At 36.7% G+C, this 21,077-nt stretch overlaps 1 protein-coding gene across 4 annotated transcripts in view; it reads right to left on the reverse strand.

Moving 5' to 3' along the window:
* Positions 1 to 83: 83 nt before the first annotated feature.
* The window catches only part of METTL15 (methyltransferase 15, mitochondrial 12S rRNA N4-cytidine), a 214,056-nt gene continuing 193,062 nt past the window's right edge, over positions 84 to 21,077 (reverse strand). For 3 of the 4 annotated variants that reach the window (XM_055282066.2, XM_055282067.2, XM_063641896.1), the window contains one exon: positions 84 to 2,110. In XM_055282066.2, the coding sequence (XP_055138041.1) occupies positions 1,665 to 2,110 (446 nt within the window). In that variant the 3' untranslated portion in view covers positions 84 to 1,664. The remainder of the gene's footprint in view (positions 2,111 to 21,077) is intronic. The other variant, XM_063641895.1, reaches the window with a different exon arrangement.

Genomic DNA, 21,077 nt, shown 5'->3' on the forward strand with positions numbered 1-21,077 from the left:
GTACATGGTTTCTATTTAATATAAAAAACAATTCCCATACTATACAGGATGAAAAAATGACTTATGAAATAGGTGAAAGATTGTTGAATATACAAATGTGATCTTTTATTTTCCAATCACATACAGAGATAAGAATTTTTTGGGAATATGTCTCATTCACAAATATGTATTATGTGCAAAGAGAAATTTATACATTGTTCAAGTAGGATTCGGGGAATTAACCTAGGTGCATTCTCTTGTTTCTATTTCAACCATATTGTTCTCCAGATTTTTTTCCTAATTCTGATTTCCCTGTAGGATTGTTCAGTTTCAAATAAAGCCTGTAAAGCAGAAGTAGTGAACAAGCCTGGGTACTAAAGTTAAATATTACAGAGGTAGATAAAACAAGTCTGGGGAAAATTCATGTATTTAATTCTATCTATTTTGCCCATATAGTTATGCTGATATTTCATTCACTTGGATTCACCAACTTAAAATTTGTAACTATAATGGAGAATCTTTTTTTCTGTATTTAAAAAAAGTGCACTGAGCAAATTAATAGTATAAATAGAATTTCAAGGATAACTATTTAAGAGAATATTTATTTCTATGTATGGTTAATCAACATGCCCCCTTCCATACTCTATGTGCCCTTTGACTAACTATCTCCAACTCATCTTTCAGGTCACAATTCAAGTATAAATAATAAATTAGAAGTACATATTACTATAAAAAGTTGACATGTGAATTATGAATCAATCTCCTCAATTTGTTAAAGAATCTTCTACCAAGTACTCTTTTCTTGAATAAGCTTTTACCCATATTACAGTTACCATATCTTTGTAACATTAAGGGAGCATTGATTTTACTATATTAAATAGATAGTTTTCTATTTCAAATAGACTTGGCTGAGTTATTTTGATTAGCTCAATTAAAAAATACAAGATTCTAATACGAGACTTTATTACTTACTAAAGGCATTGTGAGCTATTATTAAAATAAATACAATTGACATGAAATACAAGTTTTGTGAAACAATTCTCTGTAAGGATTTTGTATTTTTACTTTGCGATATATGAACAAAACGGCCCATATCATACTGAAAAATCCCTTTAAAATAATAGACTATGATTTGAAAGATGAAATTTTATCAGTATAACACACACTTAAACTAATATTTTAAAATTTAAAATTTGTAAAAAGCCTATATTTGAGAAAGCTAATTATTCACAAGTAAGGACATTAAAATGCATTCCATAATCATCATTATTTGAGCCACAGAAAGACTGATGCAAATTGGATATCTAAATTCAAAATTTAGGACATGCAGATATGATTACAATATCTTTCTCTTTGGCAGCTTGAGTTTACGTATTTAGATAAACACAACATAGTATTATTTTTTTTAAAATTTCCTGGCCAGAGGAAGGATTGCCTTTCAAGAGTCCAATATGATGCAAAGATTAACACATTTTTCCAGTCTGGAGGTGCTGCTGCTCCCTGAGTGTAACTTTCTCTGTCACGTATTTCCTACGGTTTCTTTTTGAGAAAAAAAAAATGCTAAATGCTATCAATTTTCAGACTGTCCCACACTTAAACCTATATACCAAGACATTCAGGAACATAAAATGAGTAAAGATTAGAGAAATTGTGAGAAAAAATTTGAAGAATAAGATGATGGTAACTTATAATTTGATAGCTGCTCTAAGCTTGGCTGAGCGCCCTCTGGGGTTATCTTGTACATCCTGATCTTGTGGACTAAGTACCTTCTTGTGTATCAATTCCCACATTAAAGGAGCTCTTCTCACAGAGACTTCTTCCGTGTTTTCGTAATCTGAACCCAATTGCGATGTTTTCATCACTTGTTGTCTAACACTTAGGTTAAATCTTTCTGTCATGCTTATTCCAAGCAAAAATCTTTTGACGATGCGATCCTCTAGTGAATGGAAGGAGAGGGCAACAAGACGACCACCAGGTCTCAGAAACTTCTGAGCTGTCTTCAGTCCCGTGTAGAGTTCATTGAGCTCATTGTTCACAAATATGCGAAGAGCCTGGAAAGTCTTGGTGGCAATATGGGTAGATCGCTGTAGTAAGTCTTTCCGTGCATAAATAGCAGAGGGAGGAAATGCACCTAGAACAAATTTTGTAAAGATAGGAAAAGAAGACCGGTAACGTTAATACTTTTCACTGTAAATCTAATGAATTGTGTAGTTGTGTGCATATTTAGTGAACTCAATTTTCTTAGAAAATTGTGGTGGCATTTCATCATACTTCCCTCTCTTATTCCCGAACATTCTTCCAAGGTTTAAAACTATGTGGCAAAAAAACCTTTCATAACTCATAAGGATAATTGGAGTTTAACAAGGAGCACAGAAAGAGAAACGGTGGACATATATTTAAAGAAATGATAACAAAATCCTTCTCAAATTTGGTGAAAAACATTAACTCAAAGATGCTCAATGAAGCACAAATATAATAAACAAAATGGCTGCACATAGGCACATCATAAAACTACTATGGCCAAAGGTAACAACAAAAAAAATGCCAACAGAAAAGAAAATTCATTACATAAAGAAGAACAAAAATATTATTAACAGCTAATTTTTTATGAGCACACTGGAGGCCAGAAGATAGTGGAATAACATAAACAGTGTTGAGAAGAAAACTCTGTTTACCAAGAAGGCTAAGTCTACTAAGATATTTATTCAAAAATAAAGGTTCAAAGACATTTTAAAAGAAATAAAAAGTGAGACAATCCACTGTGAATAGGTCTGCATCAAGAAATTGAAAGGAAATACTTAAAGCTGAAATAAAATGAGGCCACGTGATCATTTGGATCAGCCCAAATAATCTTGAAAGAAAAAAAAGAATAAACTAGCAGGACTTACATTTATGAATTTCAAAGCTTACTACAAAGCAATGATAAGACAGTGTGGTACTGGCGTAGCAACAAACATAGAGAAAAATAGAATGTAATTGAGAGTCAAGAAATAAACCCATACCTATACAGTCAACTAATTTTTGACAAGAGTGCCAAGACCATTCAATTGGGAAAAGCCTTTTGAACAAATGATGCTTAGACAATTGGATAGCCGCATGTAAAAGAATGTAATTAGACTCTTACATCATATACAAAAACAAACTCAAAATGGATCAAGACCTAACTGTAAAAGTACAAACTATAAAACTCTCAGAATAAAACATAAAGCTAAATCTTAATGACTTTGAATGTTGCAAAAGATTCTTAGATATGACACCAAAATTGTGAACAACAAAAGAAAAAAATAAACTGGACTTCATCAAAATTAAAAACCTTTCTCATTCAAACGACACCATCGAGAAATGAAAGACAAGTCCAAGAATGGGAAAAGATTTGCAAATCATACATCTAATAAGGGACATGTATCTAGAATATATAAAAGAAGTAAACTGCAGAATACATGTATATTATTTATATCATATTTTAAAACATGCATATCAAAACAGGTATGTCCCATCTACTTCAATAATTGAGATAGGCAAAAATTACTAATTTCTAAATAAACCAATAAATATAATTTTCCTTAAGCTTATAACCACTGGCATACAAACACGATATTAAGGTATAATGTTCAATAGATTTATATGAAATTTTTTCCTTGATTTTAAACCATGTTCCTGAAGAGTATTATCCCATAGAGAAGTAGTGTTTCTAGTACAGATTCGTTCTTAATGAAGATCTCAGAAAATAACTGCAATCTTGGCATTTTAATCTCCTTAGCATGTTTCTTAAAAAAAAGTTAATTATACAAGGCTGGCACCTTAGTTCACATTTCAGTAATCTCAACACCTAGTAGTAAAGATCAGGCATAGCAGATTAATATTCTTTTGGAACTAGATCAGAGACGGAGAGAAATAATATCTTACAGGTATCAGAGAACTGAGAACCTGGTGGTTTAAAGCAAACCAAATCAGTGTGATGGTTCTTTCCTCTACAAAAATTACTTTGCCAAAAGTCTGGAGAATGTTAGACACTAGGGGATTTATCTTCCAACAACCAGGTCTCTCAGGAACATGATGTCATATCAAAACTGAAAAGGAAGGTCAGCTTCTTACCATTTGCTATTCAATTCGTCCATTTTCCTGATAAAGAGTTTGGGCCACTGGGAAATGTGTTTCAGAGTATTCTAAGAATCTGAACAAACATGCAACTATTTATATTTTGGAGCCTGGACTTAGAGGAAGTGTCAGAAAGGTTGCATTCTTGAAGACCTTGCATGATTAAAATTTTGCATAATTCGAAACTCATTTTCTCAAAGAAGAAATGTAATATAAAATACATTTTAATGTACATATATTTTCATGTAAAATAGGAAGTAAACATTCATGGAGCACATAAATCAATAAGAACTGTAGGATATTTCTGCTATAATTTTTTAAAAAAATTTCTTAGCATTATCTCTAATATTTTGCAGAAATTAAAATGATGGTTCAACATAACTGCTTAACTTTATTGACATTTTAATGCAGAATCTCTTAATTCATGAAATAATAGAAAGGCAGAAAGCTCAATAAATGTTTGCATACTATTTTCAGTAAATATGTTTTGTAAAATTAATGAAAATGGAATGTTTCATAACAAAACCAAAAAAATAACAAAATAGTGTCTGAAATAACCATGTAGTTCTAATATAAACAATAGCATTGGTTAATTTGACATTAAAGTTGGTTAGACATTTTGGCTTACTAGCTAAAATAGCACTTTCCTGTGGCAGAAGGATGGACATAATTTATAATTCATTTAGTTAGCTAGCTGTGAAACTATGAGATTCCTAATTCCTTTCATTTGACGAAATAGATTTTCAAAGCATTCACCCAAAGTGATAATTTATTAGTATTTTATATTATAGAATTTCAAGTTTATATAAATCATGTTCACATTAAGTATATTGCCTAGTATATATGAATCTGCAGCTGACAAATTAAAACCACTGCAATCAGACAAGCCTTTCTTTATAAGATCTACTTTGGCCTTGCCAATGTCATAAAGTCATGCAGAATGGACATAAGAGCTTTCAGCTGTATTTGGGAATAGATGGTCTTAAGATAATAGGGGAATCTTAATCTATGAAGCTTTCCTTCTGGGGCCTTCTTACTCTTGTTTGGAGAATTCTGACCTGGATTATGTCTGATGGATTTCCTGGAAGATATTTCTAGATGTGGTCCTGTCAACCTCGCTAAGTCCCATCTTCAGGGACCAAGAGATGACAAGAGGTCTGCAATGAGCAATGTGTTTTGTGGAGCTTTTTTGGTACTTCTCTGGGGGATCAAAGGCACATATCTTCCCTTATTTTAGAAAGGTTAAACTTCCAGGGCTATCCTTCCTTTATACTCGTACCTCATGTCTGTAATTTTTAGGAAGAAAGGCTGTCAAAGCAGATCATGTAAAATGAAATGAAAAAGAAACAAAAGAATATAAAATAGCATGTCATGCCGGGCATGATGGCTCATGCTTGTAATTCCTTTAGGAGGGAAGGATTTTGGAGCACTTTGGGAGGCTAAGGCTGGCAAGTGGCTTGAGCCCAGGAGTTCAAGACGAATCTGGGCAACATGGTGAAACCCTGTCTCTAAAAAAAAACAAAAAACAAAAACAAAAAAAACCCTACAATTTAGCCAGGCACGGTGGTGCATGCCTGTAGTCCCAGCTACTCCAGAATCTGAGGCAGGAGGATCATCTGAGTCTGGGGAGGTTGAGACTGCAGTGAGCCATGATTGCACCACTGCACTCCAGCCTGGACGACAGAGTGAGACTCTGTCTCAAAATATTTAAAAATTAAAATAAAATGGCATGTGATAATGGAAATTAAAGTAGTAAGAACAAAACATCAACTGGCAATGGGACACATGGAGAAGAAAAAATAATCCAACCATGAAGGATTAGCAAGGTTCTATGAATTATTAAGCTTAAAGACAAAAGTCCTGTGCCTCTGAGGAAGCAAAAATGGTATTCTCGTGAAAGTCACTGATTAGAGAACAAGGAACAGAGTTATCTTAGGAATGCACAAACTAGGTAAGAACAGCTGGCTCCTGATTTAATCAAGAACACAAGATAAAAAAAAAACTAACAGATTCAATGCCTACTCTTATGCTGGACTCTGAATGAGGCCACAGGGAGAAAAATATTAATAAGACAGAAAAATGGTCCCTGCCCTTGAGGAGCTCACCGTTTTGCAATTCTTCTTCACCTCCTTCTCATCTCCCATATGCTGTTATCAGAAATAGAAACTTGTTCTGCTTTTTCATCTCCTGAGTTTCACCACAGAGTCTAGTATGGCTAATTCATTTGATTAAAGAATAGAGTAGGTAAGATGGAAAATCGCAATTTGTGTCATTAGGTTTGATGAGAGAAAATCTCCTTTTTGTGTGTTATAGTCCATCAATGGACTTTGTTAACCTAGTACCAATATACATGAGAAGAGGTGTGCTTACCCCTAGTATAGCACTTATCATACGCTTCTGTAATTACTCGTTTACTTGTTTATCTCACTCATTTGACTCTGATCTCCTTGTGAATAAGAACTATTTCGCCTTCACTCATATCCCTAGTACTTGACAGAGAAGCTTGTGATTCTTAATTCTGACTGTACATCACAGCCACTTGTGGTGCTTTTGACAAAAATGTCTGGCTCCACTCCAGATCTACTGAATTAGTTTCAGGGGTTTATTACTCAGGAATCACTACTTTTAAAAAGCTTCACAGAGGATTTTGACATCCAGCCAAGATTAAAAACTACTTTAGAAAACACTCAATAAATGTTTGTTGAAAAGATAATGAACAGATAAATGAAAAAAATGGATGAATGAATGGATAAAAATCCAGGATCATTAGTAGTTTCATTCACATCATCGGGTGTGTATGGCCTGGGTGCCAAGCCTGTATATCAAACCTATGTGCCCAAAACTTATGTATAAAGCCTGTGTGTGTCTATCGCGCCTATGTACCCAAAGCTTATGTGTATAACCTGTGTATCCAAGACCTATGTCTTCCTCGGCCTAGTGGGTGGAGTTTAAGGAACACGGCTGTGCTTTGGTCAAGGATAGGCCGAGGTAGGATGCTTACATCCTGCATGACTCAGTGAGTTCAGAGCAAAGGCATATAACTCCACTTGTTATCACAGCCATGTAGCTGTAACATGGGAAGGCCATCATTTGGCTCTATGCCAATATTGTCTGTAAAAGGTATAATTGCCTTGCTGACACTGTGCAGGTGCAGCCACCCAGAGAAAGAGGGAGAGAGAGTCAGAGCTGTGTATCTTTGCAGACAGAGAGAGGGGAGCCAGGACAAAGCTCGGCTCGCTCATGCCCAGAGAAAGAGTTAAGCTGCTGACCCTGAAGCCAAGGGAGAGTCAGCCATGCAGCTGCAGGCACGGGGGCAGCAGGAGCCACAGGGCAGGAGCAAACAGCTGAAATAAAGGCAAACAGTGTAGAGAGCTAGTATAAGAAAGCTGTTGATAAGAGCTGCTGCTAAATAAAATCATCTTTCACCTGCCTACGGCCCTGATCGTTCTTTATACTTATCCACCCACTCCCTTCAGACCTCGACATGACATTTGGTGTAGTCGTGAACCTGACAGGGTGGGTCTATAAAGAGCATAATATTCAGTCATATCAATAAGTGACTAAATGAGCAGCATCACAATTTTAGTCACAAAAAGCATCATGAAAATACTTTTTAAATGTCACAATATGGGTCCAGTCCTCTATGCTACTTTTTGGCTAAATGTGATCATGGGAACCAAAGCATGATTTTTGTTGGAGCAAGTGAACTCTCAAATTTGCCAGCAATTTCCTTGTCTCAATACAACTGATTGCATGCACTTAATTATACCTGATAATGATTGATAATATCCTTAATTAGTCAATTATTTGTACATGCAATGGAGCACCTGCAAATAATTTCAACCTCAGAAAATCCAAGCTTGGAAGTCTTTGTTACCTGACATAGGGGAAATGTGCAAGGTCAACTTTCGTTTTGCATATTTCTTTTGCAGAAAAAAATGAGACATGATAATATAATGGTAAAACTTAGAAATTTAAGTTTTAAAAATCCTCAATATCTTAAGTTATTTAAGTTCAAGTTTTTCCCCAAAGATCAATGCACAATATTGTTAAAATTTTATGTAAACTTTTTTTCACTTAACAACTATAAAATCCCAAACCACAAATTTTCTCAATTCTTCCAAATAGCAGAACTGTTTTCTTCCTTATACTTTAAAATAGAAAAATTTGTTAGTAAAACTCACTACAAAAGGAAATTAAAGGCTAACTTACATTTAATGAGAAGATGTTTTCATGTTAAATATACTTTTAAAAGTAAGCATCTGAAGCCTTCTTCTCTCAACTCGTCAAAGTCATCCTCCATCCAGCTTTGTTCCGTTGCTGGTGAGGAACTGCACTGCTTTGAAGGAGGAGAGGTGCTCTGCTTTTTAGAGTTTCCAGTTTTTCTGCTCTGTTTTTTCCCCATCTTTGTGGTTTTATCTACTTTTGGTCTTTGATGATGGTGATGTACAGATGGGTTTTTGGTGTGGATGTCCTTTCTGTTTGTTAGTTTTCCTTCTACCAGACAGGACCCTCAGCTGCAGGTCTGTTGGAGTTTACTAGAGGTCCACTCCAGACCCTGTTTGGCTGGGTGTCAGCAGCGCTGGCTGCAGAACAGCGGATTTTCGTGAGACCACAAATTCAGCTGTCTGATAGTTTCTCTGGAAGTTTTGTCTCAGGAGTACCTGGCCGAGTGAGGTGTCAGTCTTTCCCTACTGGGGGGGTGCCTCCCAGTTAAGCTGCTCAGGGGTGAGGGACCCACTTTAGGGGGCAGTCTGTCCGTTCTCAGATCTCCAGCTGCATACTGGGAGAACCACTACTCTCTTCAAAGCTGTCAGTCAGACAGGGACATTAAAGTCTGTGGAGGTTCCTGCTGACTTTTTGTTTGTCTGTGCCCTGCTCCCAGAGGTGGAGCCTACAGAGGCAGGCAGGCCTCCTTGAGCTGTGGTGGGCTCCACCCAGTTCGAGCTTCCTGGCTGCTCTGTTTACCTAAGCAAGTCTTTGAAACCAACGAGAACAAAGATACAACATACCAGAATCTCTGGGACACGTTCAAAGCAGTGTAGAGGGAAATTTATAGCACTAAATGCCCACAAGAGAAAGCAGGAAAGATCCAAAATTGACATCCTAACATCACAATTAAAAGAACTAGAAAAGCAAGAGCAAACACATTCAAAAGCTAGCAGAAGGCAAGACACAACTAAAATCAGAGCAGAACTGAAGGAAATAGAGACACAAAAAACCCTTCAAAAAATTAATGAATCCAGGAGCTGGTTTTTTGAAAAGATCAACAAAATTGATAGACCGCTAGCAAGACTAATAAAGAAGAAAAGAGAGAAGAATCAAATAGATGCAATAAAAAAATGAAAAAGGGGATATCACCACCGATCCCACAGAAATACAATCTACAATCAGAGAATACTACAAACACCTCTATGCAAATAAACTAGAAAATCTAGAAGAAATGGATAAATTCCTCGACAAATACACCCTCCCAAGACTAAACCAGGAAGAAGTTGAATCTCTGAATAGACCAATAACAGGTTCTGAAATTGTGGCAATAATCAATAGCTTACCAACCAAAAAGAGTCCAGGACCTGATGGATTCACAGCCGAATTCTACCAGAGGTACAAGGAGGAACTGGTACCATTCCTTCTGAAACTATTCCAATCAATAGAAAGAGAGGGAATCCTCGCTAACACATTTTATGAAGCCAGCATCGTCCTGATACCAAAGCCTGGCAGAGACATAACCAAAAAAGAGAATTTCAGACCAATATCCTTGATGAACATTGATGCAAAAATCCTCAATAAAATACTGGCAAACCAAATCCAGCAGCACATCAAAAACCTTATCCACCATAATCAAGTGGGCTTCATCCCTGGGATGCAAGGCTGGTTCAACATACGCAAATCAATAAATGTAATCCAGCATATAAACAGAACCAAAGACAAAAACCACATGATTATCTCAATAGATGCAGAAAAGGCCTTTGACAAAATTCAACAACCCTTCATGCTAAAAACTCTCAATAAATTAGGTATTGATGGGACGTATCTCAAAATAATAAGAGCTATCTACAACAAACCCACAGCCAATATCATACTGAATGGGCAAAAACTGGAAGCATTCCCTTTGAAAACTGGCACAAGACAGGGATGCCCTCTCTCATCGCTCCTATTCAACATAGTGCTGGAAGTTCTGGCCAGAGCAATCAGGCAGGAGAAGGAAATAAAGGGTATTCAATTAGGAAAAGAGGAAGTCAAATTGTCCCTGTTTGCAGATGACATGATTGTATATCTAGAAAACCCCACTGTCTCAGCCCAAAATCTCCTTAAGCTGATTAGCAACTTCAGCAAAGTCTCAGGATACAAAATCAATGTACAAAAATCACAAGCATTCTTGTACACCAATCACAGGCAAACAGAGAGCCAAATCATGAGTGAACTCCTATTCACAATTGCTTCAAAGAGAATAAAATACCTAGGAATCCAACTTACAAGGGATGTGAAGGACCTCTTCAAGGAGAACTACAAACCACTGCTCAATGAAATAAAAGAGGATACAAACAAATGGAAGAACATTCCATGCTCATGGGTTGGAAGAATCAATATCGTGAAAATGGCCATACTGCCCAAAGTAATTTATAGATTCAATGCCATCCCCATCAAGCTACCAATGACTTTCTTCACAGAATTGGAAAAAACTACTTTAAAGTTCATATGGAACCAAAAAAGAGCCCGCATCGCCAAGTCAATCCTAAGCCAAAAGAATAAAGCTGGAGGCATCATGCTACCTGACTTCAAACTATACTACAAGGCTACAGTAACCAAAACAGCATGGTACTGGTACCACAACAGAGACATAGATCAATGGAACAGAACAGAGCCCTCAGAAATGATGCCACCTATCTACAACTATCTGATCTTTGACAAACCTGACAAAAACAAGAAATGGGGAAAGGATTCCCTATTTAATAAATGGTGCTGGGAAAACTGGCTAGCCATATATAGAAAGCTGAAACTGGATCCCTTCCTTACACCTTATACAAAAATTAATTCAAGATGGATTAAAGACTTACATGTTAGACCTAAAACCATAAAAACCCTAGAAGAAAGCCTAGGCAATACCATTCAGGACATAGGCGTGGGCAAGGACTTCATGTCTAAAACACCAAAAGCAATGGCAACAAAAGCCAAAATTGACAAATGGGATCTAATTAAACGAAAGAGCTTCTGCACAGCAAAAGAAACTACCATCAGAGTGAACAGGCAACCTACAGAATGGGAGAAAATTTTTGCAACCCACTCATCTGACAAACGGCTAATATCCAGAATCTACAATGAACTCAAACAAATTTACAAGAAAAAAACAAACAACTCCATCAAAAAGTGGGCAAAGGACATGAACAGACACTTCTCAAAAGAAGACATTTAGGCAGCCAAAAAACACATGAATGCTCCTCATCACTGGCCATCAGAGAAATGTAAATCAAAACCACAGTGAGATACCATCTCACACCAGTTAGAATGGCCATCATTAAAAAATCAGGAAACAACAGGTGCTGGAGAGGATGTGGAGAAATAGGAACACTTTTACACTGTTGGTGGGACTGTAAACTAGTTCAACCATTGTGGAAGTCAGTGTGGCAATTCCTCAGGGATCTAGAACTAGAAATACCATTGACCTAGCCATCCCATTACTGGGTATATACCCAAAGGACTATAAATCATGCTGCTATAAAGACACATGCACATGTATGTTTATTGCGGCACTATTCACAATAGCAAAGACTTGGAACCAACCCAAATGTCCAACAACGATAGACTGGATTAAGAAAATGTGGCACATATACACCATGGAATACTATGCAGCCATAAAAAATGATGAGTTCATGTCCTTTGTAGAGACATGGATGAAACTGGAAACCATCATTCTCAGTAAACTATCGCAAGGACAAAAAACCAAACACTGCATGTTCTCACTCATAGGTGGGAATTGAACAGTGAGAACTCATGGACACAGGAAGGGGAATATCACACTCCGGGGACTGTTGTGGGGTGGGGGGAGGGGGGAGGGACAGCATTAGGAGATATACCTAATGTAAATGACGAGTTAATGGGTGCAGGAAATCAACATGGCACATGGATACATATGTAACAAACCTGCGCATTGTGCACATGTACCCTAAAACCTAAAGTATAATAAAAAAAAAAAAAAAAAAAAGTAAGTGTGCACTAAACCCAGTATGGGAACAAGTTCTAATTTCAGTACAATTTTGAGACATTATTTGGCACTTACTTATCTCACAGTAATGCTGAGAAAATTCATGGCATAAGGGATTGACCCTAGCTGTGAAAGAAAATTGTTACAAGTTCTGCCTTATTAGAGGCACTCCATTCTCACATTCCAGATCAGGTTTGTTGATGGTGGTGTATTTTAAGACTCTTGACAATTTTATATCCTTTCTGTTTTCTTCGTCTCACATCAGCAAATTCTGATGGCTCTGTATCTGGGATATATCCAGAACCCCACCACTTCTTACCAGCTCTACCACTATGACCCTAGTCCAAGCCATCATCATCTTTTCCACACATCCGCCAGACTGATCCTTTTAAATACAAAAATTTATCATGCAAACACCTGCAACATCCCCTGACTTTGCTCTTAACTGAAACTTGGCATGGTCCTGCCTAAGTTCTTTGACCTGTACTTAGAAGATCTACCTTCATAGCCCTGAGTGGCTTACTCCCTACTTCATTCAAGTCTCTTTTCAAATATTACATAATTCAAAAGGCAGTCTCTAACTATGCTTATGAAAAATAGCACCATGTCACTAGTCCCCTTACCTGGTTTAATTTTCTTCATGACACCTTATCAGAAACAAATATTTATTTGTTTACCATCTGTCCTCCTCCACTAGAATACAGACTCAGGGAAAACAGAGACTGTATTCACTGCTATAAACCCTTTGCACCAAGAACAGTTGGTGGATTGAAAGAATGACTACATTTGTACTTCCAAGTTATAAACACAGTCATTGTTAAAAAAAAAAAAAAAAGAAAAGAAGAAAAAAGCCAAAGGAAATATTATCATTTGTATACGAAGTCAATAGTTAATGTCAGTACTCTTTAAATTCTTTAAATTCAAGAGGCAACCAAGAGGTATACTTCCTTTTTTCTTCACACACGTGTGACAAAAATATATATAGGTGTGTATGCGCATATATATACATATACTTATAAGAAGAGAATCATCTGTAAAATAATCTACAACTTAGTTTACTTATCTTTAAAAAATAATTTCGCCCGGGCGCGGTGGCTCAAGCCTGTAATCCCAGCACTTTGGGAGGCCGAGGCGGGCGGATCACGCAGTCAGGAGATCGAGACCATCCTGGCTAACACGGTGAAACCCCGTCTCTACTAAAAATACAAAAAATTAGCCGGGCGTGTTGGTGGGCGCCTGTAGTCCCAGCTACTCGGGAGGCTGAGGCAGGAGAATGGCGTGAACCCAGGAGGTGGAGGTTGCGGTGAGCCGAGATCGCGCCACTGCACTCCAGCCTGGGGGACAGAGAAAGACTCCATCTCGAAAAAAAAATAAATAAATAAAATAATTTCAGTTGTACAAATGCATTATAATTCATTTTGTTTGTTCATTTAACAAATGTTTGTAGTGTCAAGTACCAGCCAACTGGAAACACAATAGTAAATAAGATAGAAGTGGTCTCTAGTGGAGCTCACATTGTCACCACAGCAGGAACATTTAGGATGGTTTTTATTTTTTCCATCACAATAAAATGATGCAATAAACATGTGAACTGCACATTTTATAATTCTACATAGCAGAAAAACTCTACAAAGTAAAATGACAGTCACAGTCTGGGAAAAATATTTGCAACTGTATGTGAATCTTGCATGTCTCTTGGAGTTATTAGGTCAAAGGGTAGTTATGTCCACTTAAAATTGGATCAATATTTCTAAATATACTCTCTATATAGATTATACCAATTTACTTCCATCAATAGTATATGAGAGTCCATCTCCTCACATCCTTACTAGTACTAGATGCTATCTCTCTTTAACCCTGACTAGTCTGACAGTAGGTAAATCTTAGCTTACTGCTGTTTTAATTTTCATTTCTTTGGCAATTAGTAAGGTTGGACATCTTTTCAAATCTAATAGCCAGTTGATTCCAGCTAGAAATTGCTTGAACAAATCCTTTATCCATTTTCCTGATGTGATATTGGTCTCTGCTTTATTGATTTGGAAGAGCTATTTATAAAATAAGGATATTAACCCTTTGTCAACTATTTACATAGTTGAAAATATTTTTTCCTGAACCTTTGTGAATATCTTTTAATTTTGTAGAGTTTCTGCCATTCAAAAATTAAACATTTTTATACAGACTTTTTTTTTCAAGTAGTTTTCGGTTTTATTAAATTTAGGAAGGCTTTCCCCACTCTAAGATTATAGATATAATCAACTCTATTTTTTGATATATTTCTGGTTTTATTTCTTACATTTGAATATTTAATCCACACAAAATTTGTTTTTTAGTATATGAGGTTCAAATCTAACTTTTTTTTTTAAATGACATAGTCATCTATCCTATTTATTAAACAGTACATTCTTTTCGTACCCATTTGAAGTACCCTCTTGATCATATACTACATTTCTATATACAGATGGATCTGCTTCTGGATTCTCAATTGTGTTCCATTAATGCATTTCTCCTATTTTTCTGCAAATACCAGGTTATTTTAATTATTATTAAATATCTTTTCCAGTAAGTTTTGCTATCAGGTGGGGCAACCTTCTCCCCATCATCTTCTCCACCAGCCCACAATCATCTTTCTTTTCAACAATATTTTCAACATTATCTTGGGTATTCCAATGTATTAATTGCTCCAATTAAATTTAGAATCAAAGTATATAAAAATAAAAATTTTGATTGGAATTATAGTAAATGTGTAAATTTATTTGTGTAAAATTTAATTATCATAATGTTGAAGCAATTCATCCAGGAAACATAGTATTTCCATTAATATTTCATATGTGTGTTATTAAAGTTTAATAGTTGTCTTCACTTAAGTCTTGGTTATGTTACATGCAACCACTATGTTTATTCATATACATTTTAATCACTCCTATGAAAAAGCATAAAAAATGACAATACTTCTATTAACAAAACATTGTGTAATGGAAATGTCACTGACCTTCAGAGAAAGGGCTCTAAGTTCAATTTTTAGATCATTCACTTTTTTTATGTCTATTTGATGTGGGGTAAAACACTTCTGAGTTTCTCCATTCTAGGATGAAATCACAACACTTCTCACAGGATTATTGTGAAAATCACGTTAAAAAATGTTCAGACGCATTTAGTGCATACTGGGCATAAAGTAGTCATTTTATGAATGGCATAACACAGTTACTTATTCTTCTCAGTTGTACAATGAAGTAGGTAGGAAGGGGATTTGACACGTTAATTTAAAGGTTCTGCCAAGCTTATTCTACTTTCAGCCTGGACTAATGGAGAATGGGTAAGATAAAGGGCTATTGAAAACCCCTGAAGCATCTGAGTAATGCTTATTCAAGTTAGGTATTGGACTAAAAGATTTCAGCATCCAAAATGAAGTATAAAATTTTCCTAATGTATAAATTAATGGAACATTCTCAAATTTACAAAGTAGTACTTATGTTTTAAAAGTTATAGAGACTTACAATGACTTAAGTAAGAAAAAAATTGTCTTTAAAAAAAATGTTAGTTTTACCCTATTTAGTAATTGATGCTAAGGATTTTAAGAGACCAAATTTCATCAGCCTAAACCTTCCAGGCTGTATTTAAACCATCTAGCTAGAAGTTTATTTTCCATAATTAAACTTCTAGATTTCTCTTGCCACCTGAGATACACAACTTGTATTTGGGCATTTTAAGAATGCATTTTTGTTTTTTCTCTATTCTTTTCTTACTCCTGTGCCTAGTTTTCATGGAGCACCTTTCTGCACAGGTATTTTTTCTGAGGGGTTGGGGGCACTATCACCCAAGCTGAAGTGCAATGGCATGACATAGCTCACAATGCAGCCTTGAACCCTGGGATCAAGTGATCCTCCCATCTTAGCCCCCTGAATAGCTGGGACTATAGGTGAGCACCACCACACCCAGTTAATTTTTAAATTTTTGTATAGAGATAGGGTCGATAGGGTCTCGCTATGTTGCCTAGGTTGGTCTTGAACTCCTGAGCTCAAGCGCTATTCCTCCTACCTTGGCTGCCCAAAGTGCTGTGATTATAGCCATGAACCACCATGCCTAGCCTTACTTTTTAAGCACGGCTGTACAAGGCTAAAATATATTGGAGTGATTTTAAACCACCCCCTTTGTTTTCACAGCTCAAAAAAAAAAAAAAAAATTTATTTAGTCTGCCTATCAACTGAATTGCATCTGAGGTTACCAGAAATTGTACAGACTAAAAAAATTTATTACCCACAACGTACTAAACACTGGGGATTAAAACATTTCTGAATACATAGTCCTTGCTCTCATGAAATTCAAACCTAATGAAGAGAATGATATGTAAATATTGTGATTAAGTGCTATAAAGAAGAATTATACATGCTCTTATGAGAATGAAGAAGAAAGACAGAAGAACATTGACCCCGTATCGCACAGCATTTTCCAAACTTCAATCCCCAACCAAACACCAGTGTATCTGTTGTCAAGTAAGTTTGGGAAATGCAACATGTTACACTCCTTTTTCCAGGATTCACAATGCACATTAACATGGTAAAGCTCTTAAGATAACTGTATAACTTTGTTTACCCAGAATTTCCTAACTTTTTGATAAGAAACTGTTTTAATTTTAATAACCATTCCACAGTATTTATTTTCTATATAACACACTTGGGAAAATACTGGAGGTAGATTTTGTTTTAATCATGTTCCACATATTTAGTTCATACAAAAATTCTGAGAAGTATGAAATAGATGTTCTAATTTTCATTCAAAGGTACCAAACTGAGGGGTTAAATGTCTCTTCTCAAGTTCACAGGGATTGTAAGTAGTCTTATTTGACTAGTTCATCTCAGATACATTCTAGGAAGTCTAGATCAGTACGAGTTTTCTCAAAAAAAAAAAAAAGCCTTATTTTATTTATTTTATTTTATATATGTGTGTATTTTTTTCAGTGTCCTAAGAATGTTGTTGAGCTTCTTGCTGTTTATGGGTACTCAAAACAAAGCAACAATTTTAAGATGATATGTTCACCAAGCCATCTCATCTTTTTCCTGATCAGAATTTAAGGAAGTTAAGATGAGACCACATGGCTTAGAGTGATTTCCAGAAGCTCTAATTCCGTGTTTGCTGTTTTATACAACGATCTCATTTTCTGGGAGAAAATGAGTGTGGAATCTTTAAACCTGAACAGGCTTCTACTGAGAGATGTTTTAATGGAAGCCAAATCACTATGCATCAAGTTGCAAGAGTTTGGCTTTCTCCCTACATTTCCCTTGGGGAGATGTGTATTGTCAGGCCTAAAGACAGCACATCTGGTGAAGGTGGCAACTGCCCTGGTCTCTTATCCTGGGAATGGTAATGAATACCTTTGGCTTTTGTCCTTTTTGTTCTATTGAAAATAACCTATTGTTAGCTCAGGTTATTGACTGTACATTTGTCTCTTTTTCATCTGCTTTCTTGATAGTGGGTTTAAAAAAGAATCAGTTGCTACTGCTGCCATTGTCAAGATTTTTGGGCAGGTACAGATTACATGTGTTTGATTAAGAATCTAGACTCATCCAATGCAGTACATATGGGCTTTTCTTGACTCACTTACTAGGAAGGGAGCCTTTTCCAGTTGTTTCGTATTTGAAAAATGAGTGCTTAATATTCTCCAGTTAAGCAAGATGAGAGCAGGCTTGTATACAAGTGTAATAAAAGGCTGAGATGGCTAAAACCTTAGGAAATTAGGCCCAGCTTCTTATATTTTTGTTTCATTTAAAGCTCAAGAAATGTTGATAGAGAAGACTAACTTTTAAAATACATTTGTTGTTATACATTTCTTACACAGTATTTTAGCAATGAAAGAACAGTGCTTCTTGTTCTCATTTCTGTGCTTCTGCACATACTGTTCCTTCAGCCTAGAATGTCTCCCTCTTCTTGTACTTTACATCAATTAATACTCACTAATGTGCCGTCTTCTCCAGGCAGTTTTGCAATTATATATATATATGTGTATATATATATATATATATATATATATATATATATATATATATATATATAAATTATTTACCCCTCTGTACTATTTGTCTACCAACCTCCACTAGGCTGTAAAAGGTCCAGAGATCTTTTCTTATTTTCCTTTACTTCCCCAATCCCAGTTTTAAGGCCTGGTACACAGTAGGTGGCAAAGAAAAAAGTCCTTTCAATAAGGGATACCCTTCCAGTCCCAGACAAAGATCAAGATTTGTCATAAACAATATTCGGAATGTGGAAATTCATGAACTCCCTGAAATCTTCATAAGATTTTGCATGTATATGCAATTTTATGTGGAGATACTCTACTGCTTCCATCAAATTCTTAAATGAACAAGCGACCCACAGTAGGTGAATTTCTGGTAAATGTAAATTGGGAGTTGGCTGAGTTTTTAGCTTACAACTTACCACTTCTAATGATATCACCCCAAAAAACTTCTGTATGTATTTAGTTTTGTTTTTCTTTGCCTCCAGAAATATTCTACCAGTTAGCATCACTGGAAGCACTGATTGAGAACCCTGTTTCATGTATGATATCAGAAGTTGGAAACTCTATCAGTGAATCCTTGGTTTTCTTATGACTCACAAAGAATTTCACATACAGTAAGAGAAAATCTTGCTTAGTAACAGTCTGCACTACATATAATAATAGAACACAATTTGTATGTGAAAGTAGTAAGATATATTTCATTCATAAAAAGCACCATGCTTCTGGCTAGATAAATGATTTGAAGTCCCAGAGAGAAATTGTAATTTTTAGTTCTGGGATACTCTTATGCTACTTACACTTTTTAAAATTTAATACATTCACGTGTTTAAATGTATCGAGATTTTTAAGCTTGTGAATGAAATTAGCAACGTGCTGTGGCTGTCAACGTGATGCACTGCAATTCCCCCTGAGTGGTAGGGTTTAAATATTAATTCAGCTCTTGCACCTGTTTGCCAGCATTTGGCTGTTGAATTTCCATCACATTTAATAAGTCTTGGTGACGCAACTCATGTCCTTTTGCCTGGGCTCCTTTAATATAGTGTTAAATTCTCACCAATCTGAAATTCAAGTAATATTACAAATTTCAAACTGTTAATTAAAATCTGTGAACTTGAATGGTTCTGGATAAAATTGGCTTTACTCAGTGAGGTTCTTTTTAAACTTCTTCAGAGTCTCATCTAATACCCAACTCCTACCAGGTTAAGTCTGATGACAACATGATCTCACTATGGGTGGTTGAGATTTACAAATCCTTATACAATAGGGAAAAAAATAAAGTTATAAGTTTGAACAAAAAGGTAATGAAGAACATTAACTGCTGAAATGAAATAAGAAACATGGCCCAGAATTAAAGGAAAGAACTGAAATTTTTCGTAATTATTTTTCAATAAAACTAATTCTATACTACTATATTAGTCCATCTTCATGCTGCTGATAAACACATACCCGAATCTGGGCAATTTACAAAAGCAAAAGGTTTAATTGGACTTACAGTTCCACTTGGCTGAGGAAGCTTCGCAATCATGGTGGAAGGCAAGAAGGAGTAAGTCACGTCTTACACGGATTGCAGCAGGCAAAATGAGAGCTTGTGCAGGGCAACTCTTGTTTTATAAAACCATCAGATCTCATGAGATCCATTCACCATCAGGAGAACAAACGGGAAAGACCCACCCCCATAATTCAGTCATCTCCCACCAGGTCCTTCCCACAACACATCGAATTATGTGAGTTATTAAATGAGACTTGGGTGGGGACACAGAGCCAAACCATGTCATTCCACCCTGGCCCCTCCCAAATATCATAACTTCACATTTCAAAACCAATCATGCCTTCCCAACAGTCCCCCAAACTCTTAACTTATTTCAGCAGTAACTCAAAAGTCCACAGTCCAATGTCTCATCCGAGACAAGGCAAGTAAGTCCCTTCTGTTTATGAGACTGTAAAATCAAAAGCAAGTTAGTTACTTCCTAGTTGCAATGGGAGTATAGGCAACGGGTAAATACAGCAATTCCAAATGGAAGAAATTGGCCAAATCAAACGGGCTACAGGCCCCATGAAAATCCGAAATCCAGTAGGGCGGTCAAATGTTAAAGCTCCAAAATGATCTCCTTTGAATCCATGTCTCACATCCAGGTCATGCTGATGCAAGAGGTGGGTTCCCATGGTCTTTGGCAGCTCCACTCCTGTGGCTTTGCAGGGTATAGCCCTGCTCCTGGCTGCTTTCACAGGCTACAGCTGAGCATCTGTGGCTTTTCCAGGTGCATGATGCAAGCTGTCGGGTGGATCTACCATTCTGCGGGCTGGAGGATGGTGGCCCTCTTCTCACAGCTCAACTAAGTGGTGCCTCAGTGGGAACTCTGTGTGGGGGCCCCACATTTCTCTGCCGCACTGCTCTAGCAGAGGTTCTCCATGAGGGCCCAAGCCCTGCAGCAAACGCCTGCCTGGGCATCCAGGTGTTTCCATACATCTTCTGAAATCTAGGCAGAGGTTCCCAAACCCCAATTCTTGACTTCTGTGCACCCACAGGCTCGACACCACATAGAAGCTGCCAAAGCTTGGGACTTCCACCCTCTGAAGCAACAGCCTGAGCTATAACTTGGCCCCTTTCAGCCATGGCTGGAGTGGCTGGAATGCAGGGTACCAAGTCCCTAGGCTGCACAGAGCAGGGGAGTCTTGGGCCTGGCCCATGAATCCACCTTTTCCTCATAGGCTTCTGGGCCAGTGATGGAAGGGGCTGCTGTGAAGACCTCTGACATGCCCTGGAGACATTTTCCCCATTGTCTT

Source organism: Symphalangus syndactylus, chromosome 6, assembly GCF_028878055.3.
Source record: "Symphalangus syndactylus isolate Jambi chromosome 6, NHGRI_mSymSyn1-v2.1_pri, whole genome shotgun sequence".
Classification (NCBI taxonomy): domain Eukaryota; kingdom Metazoa; phylum Chordata; class Mammalia; order Primates; family Hylobatidae; genus Symphalangus; species Symphalangus syndactylus.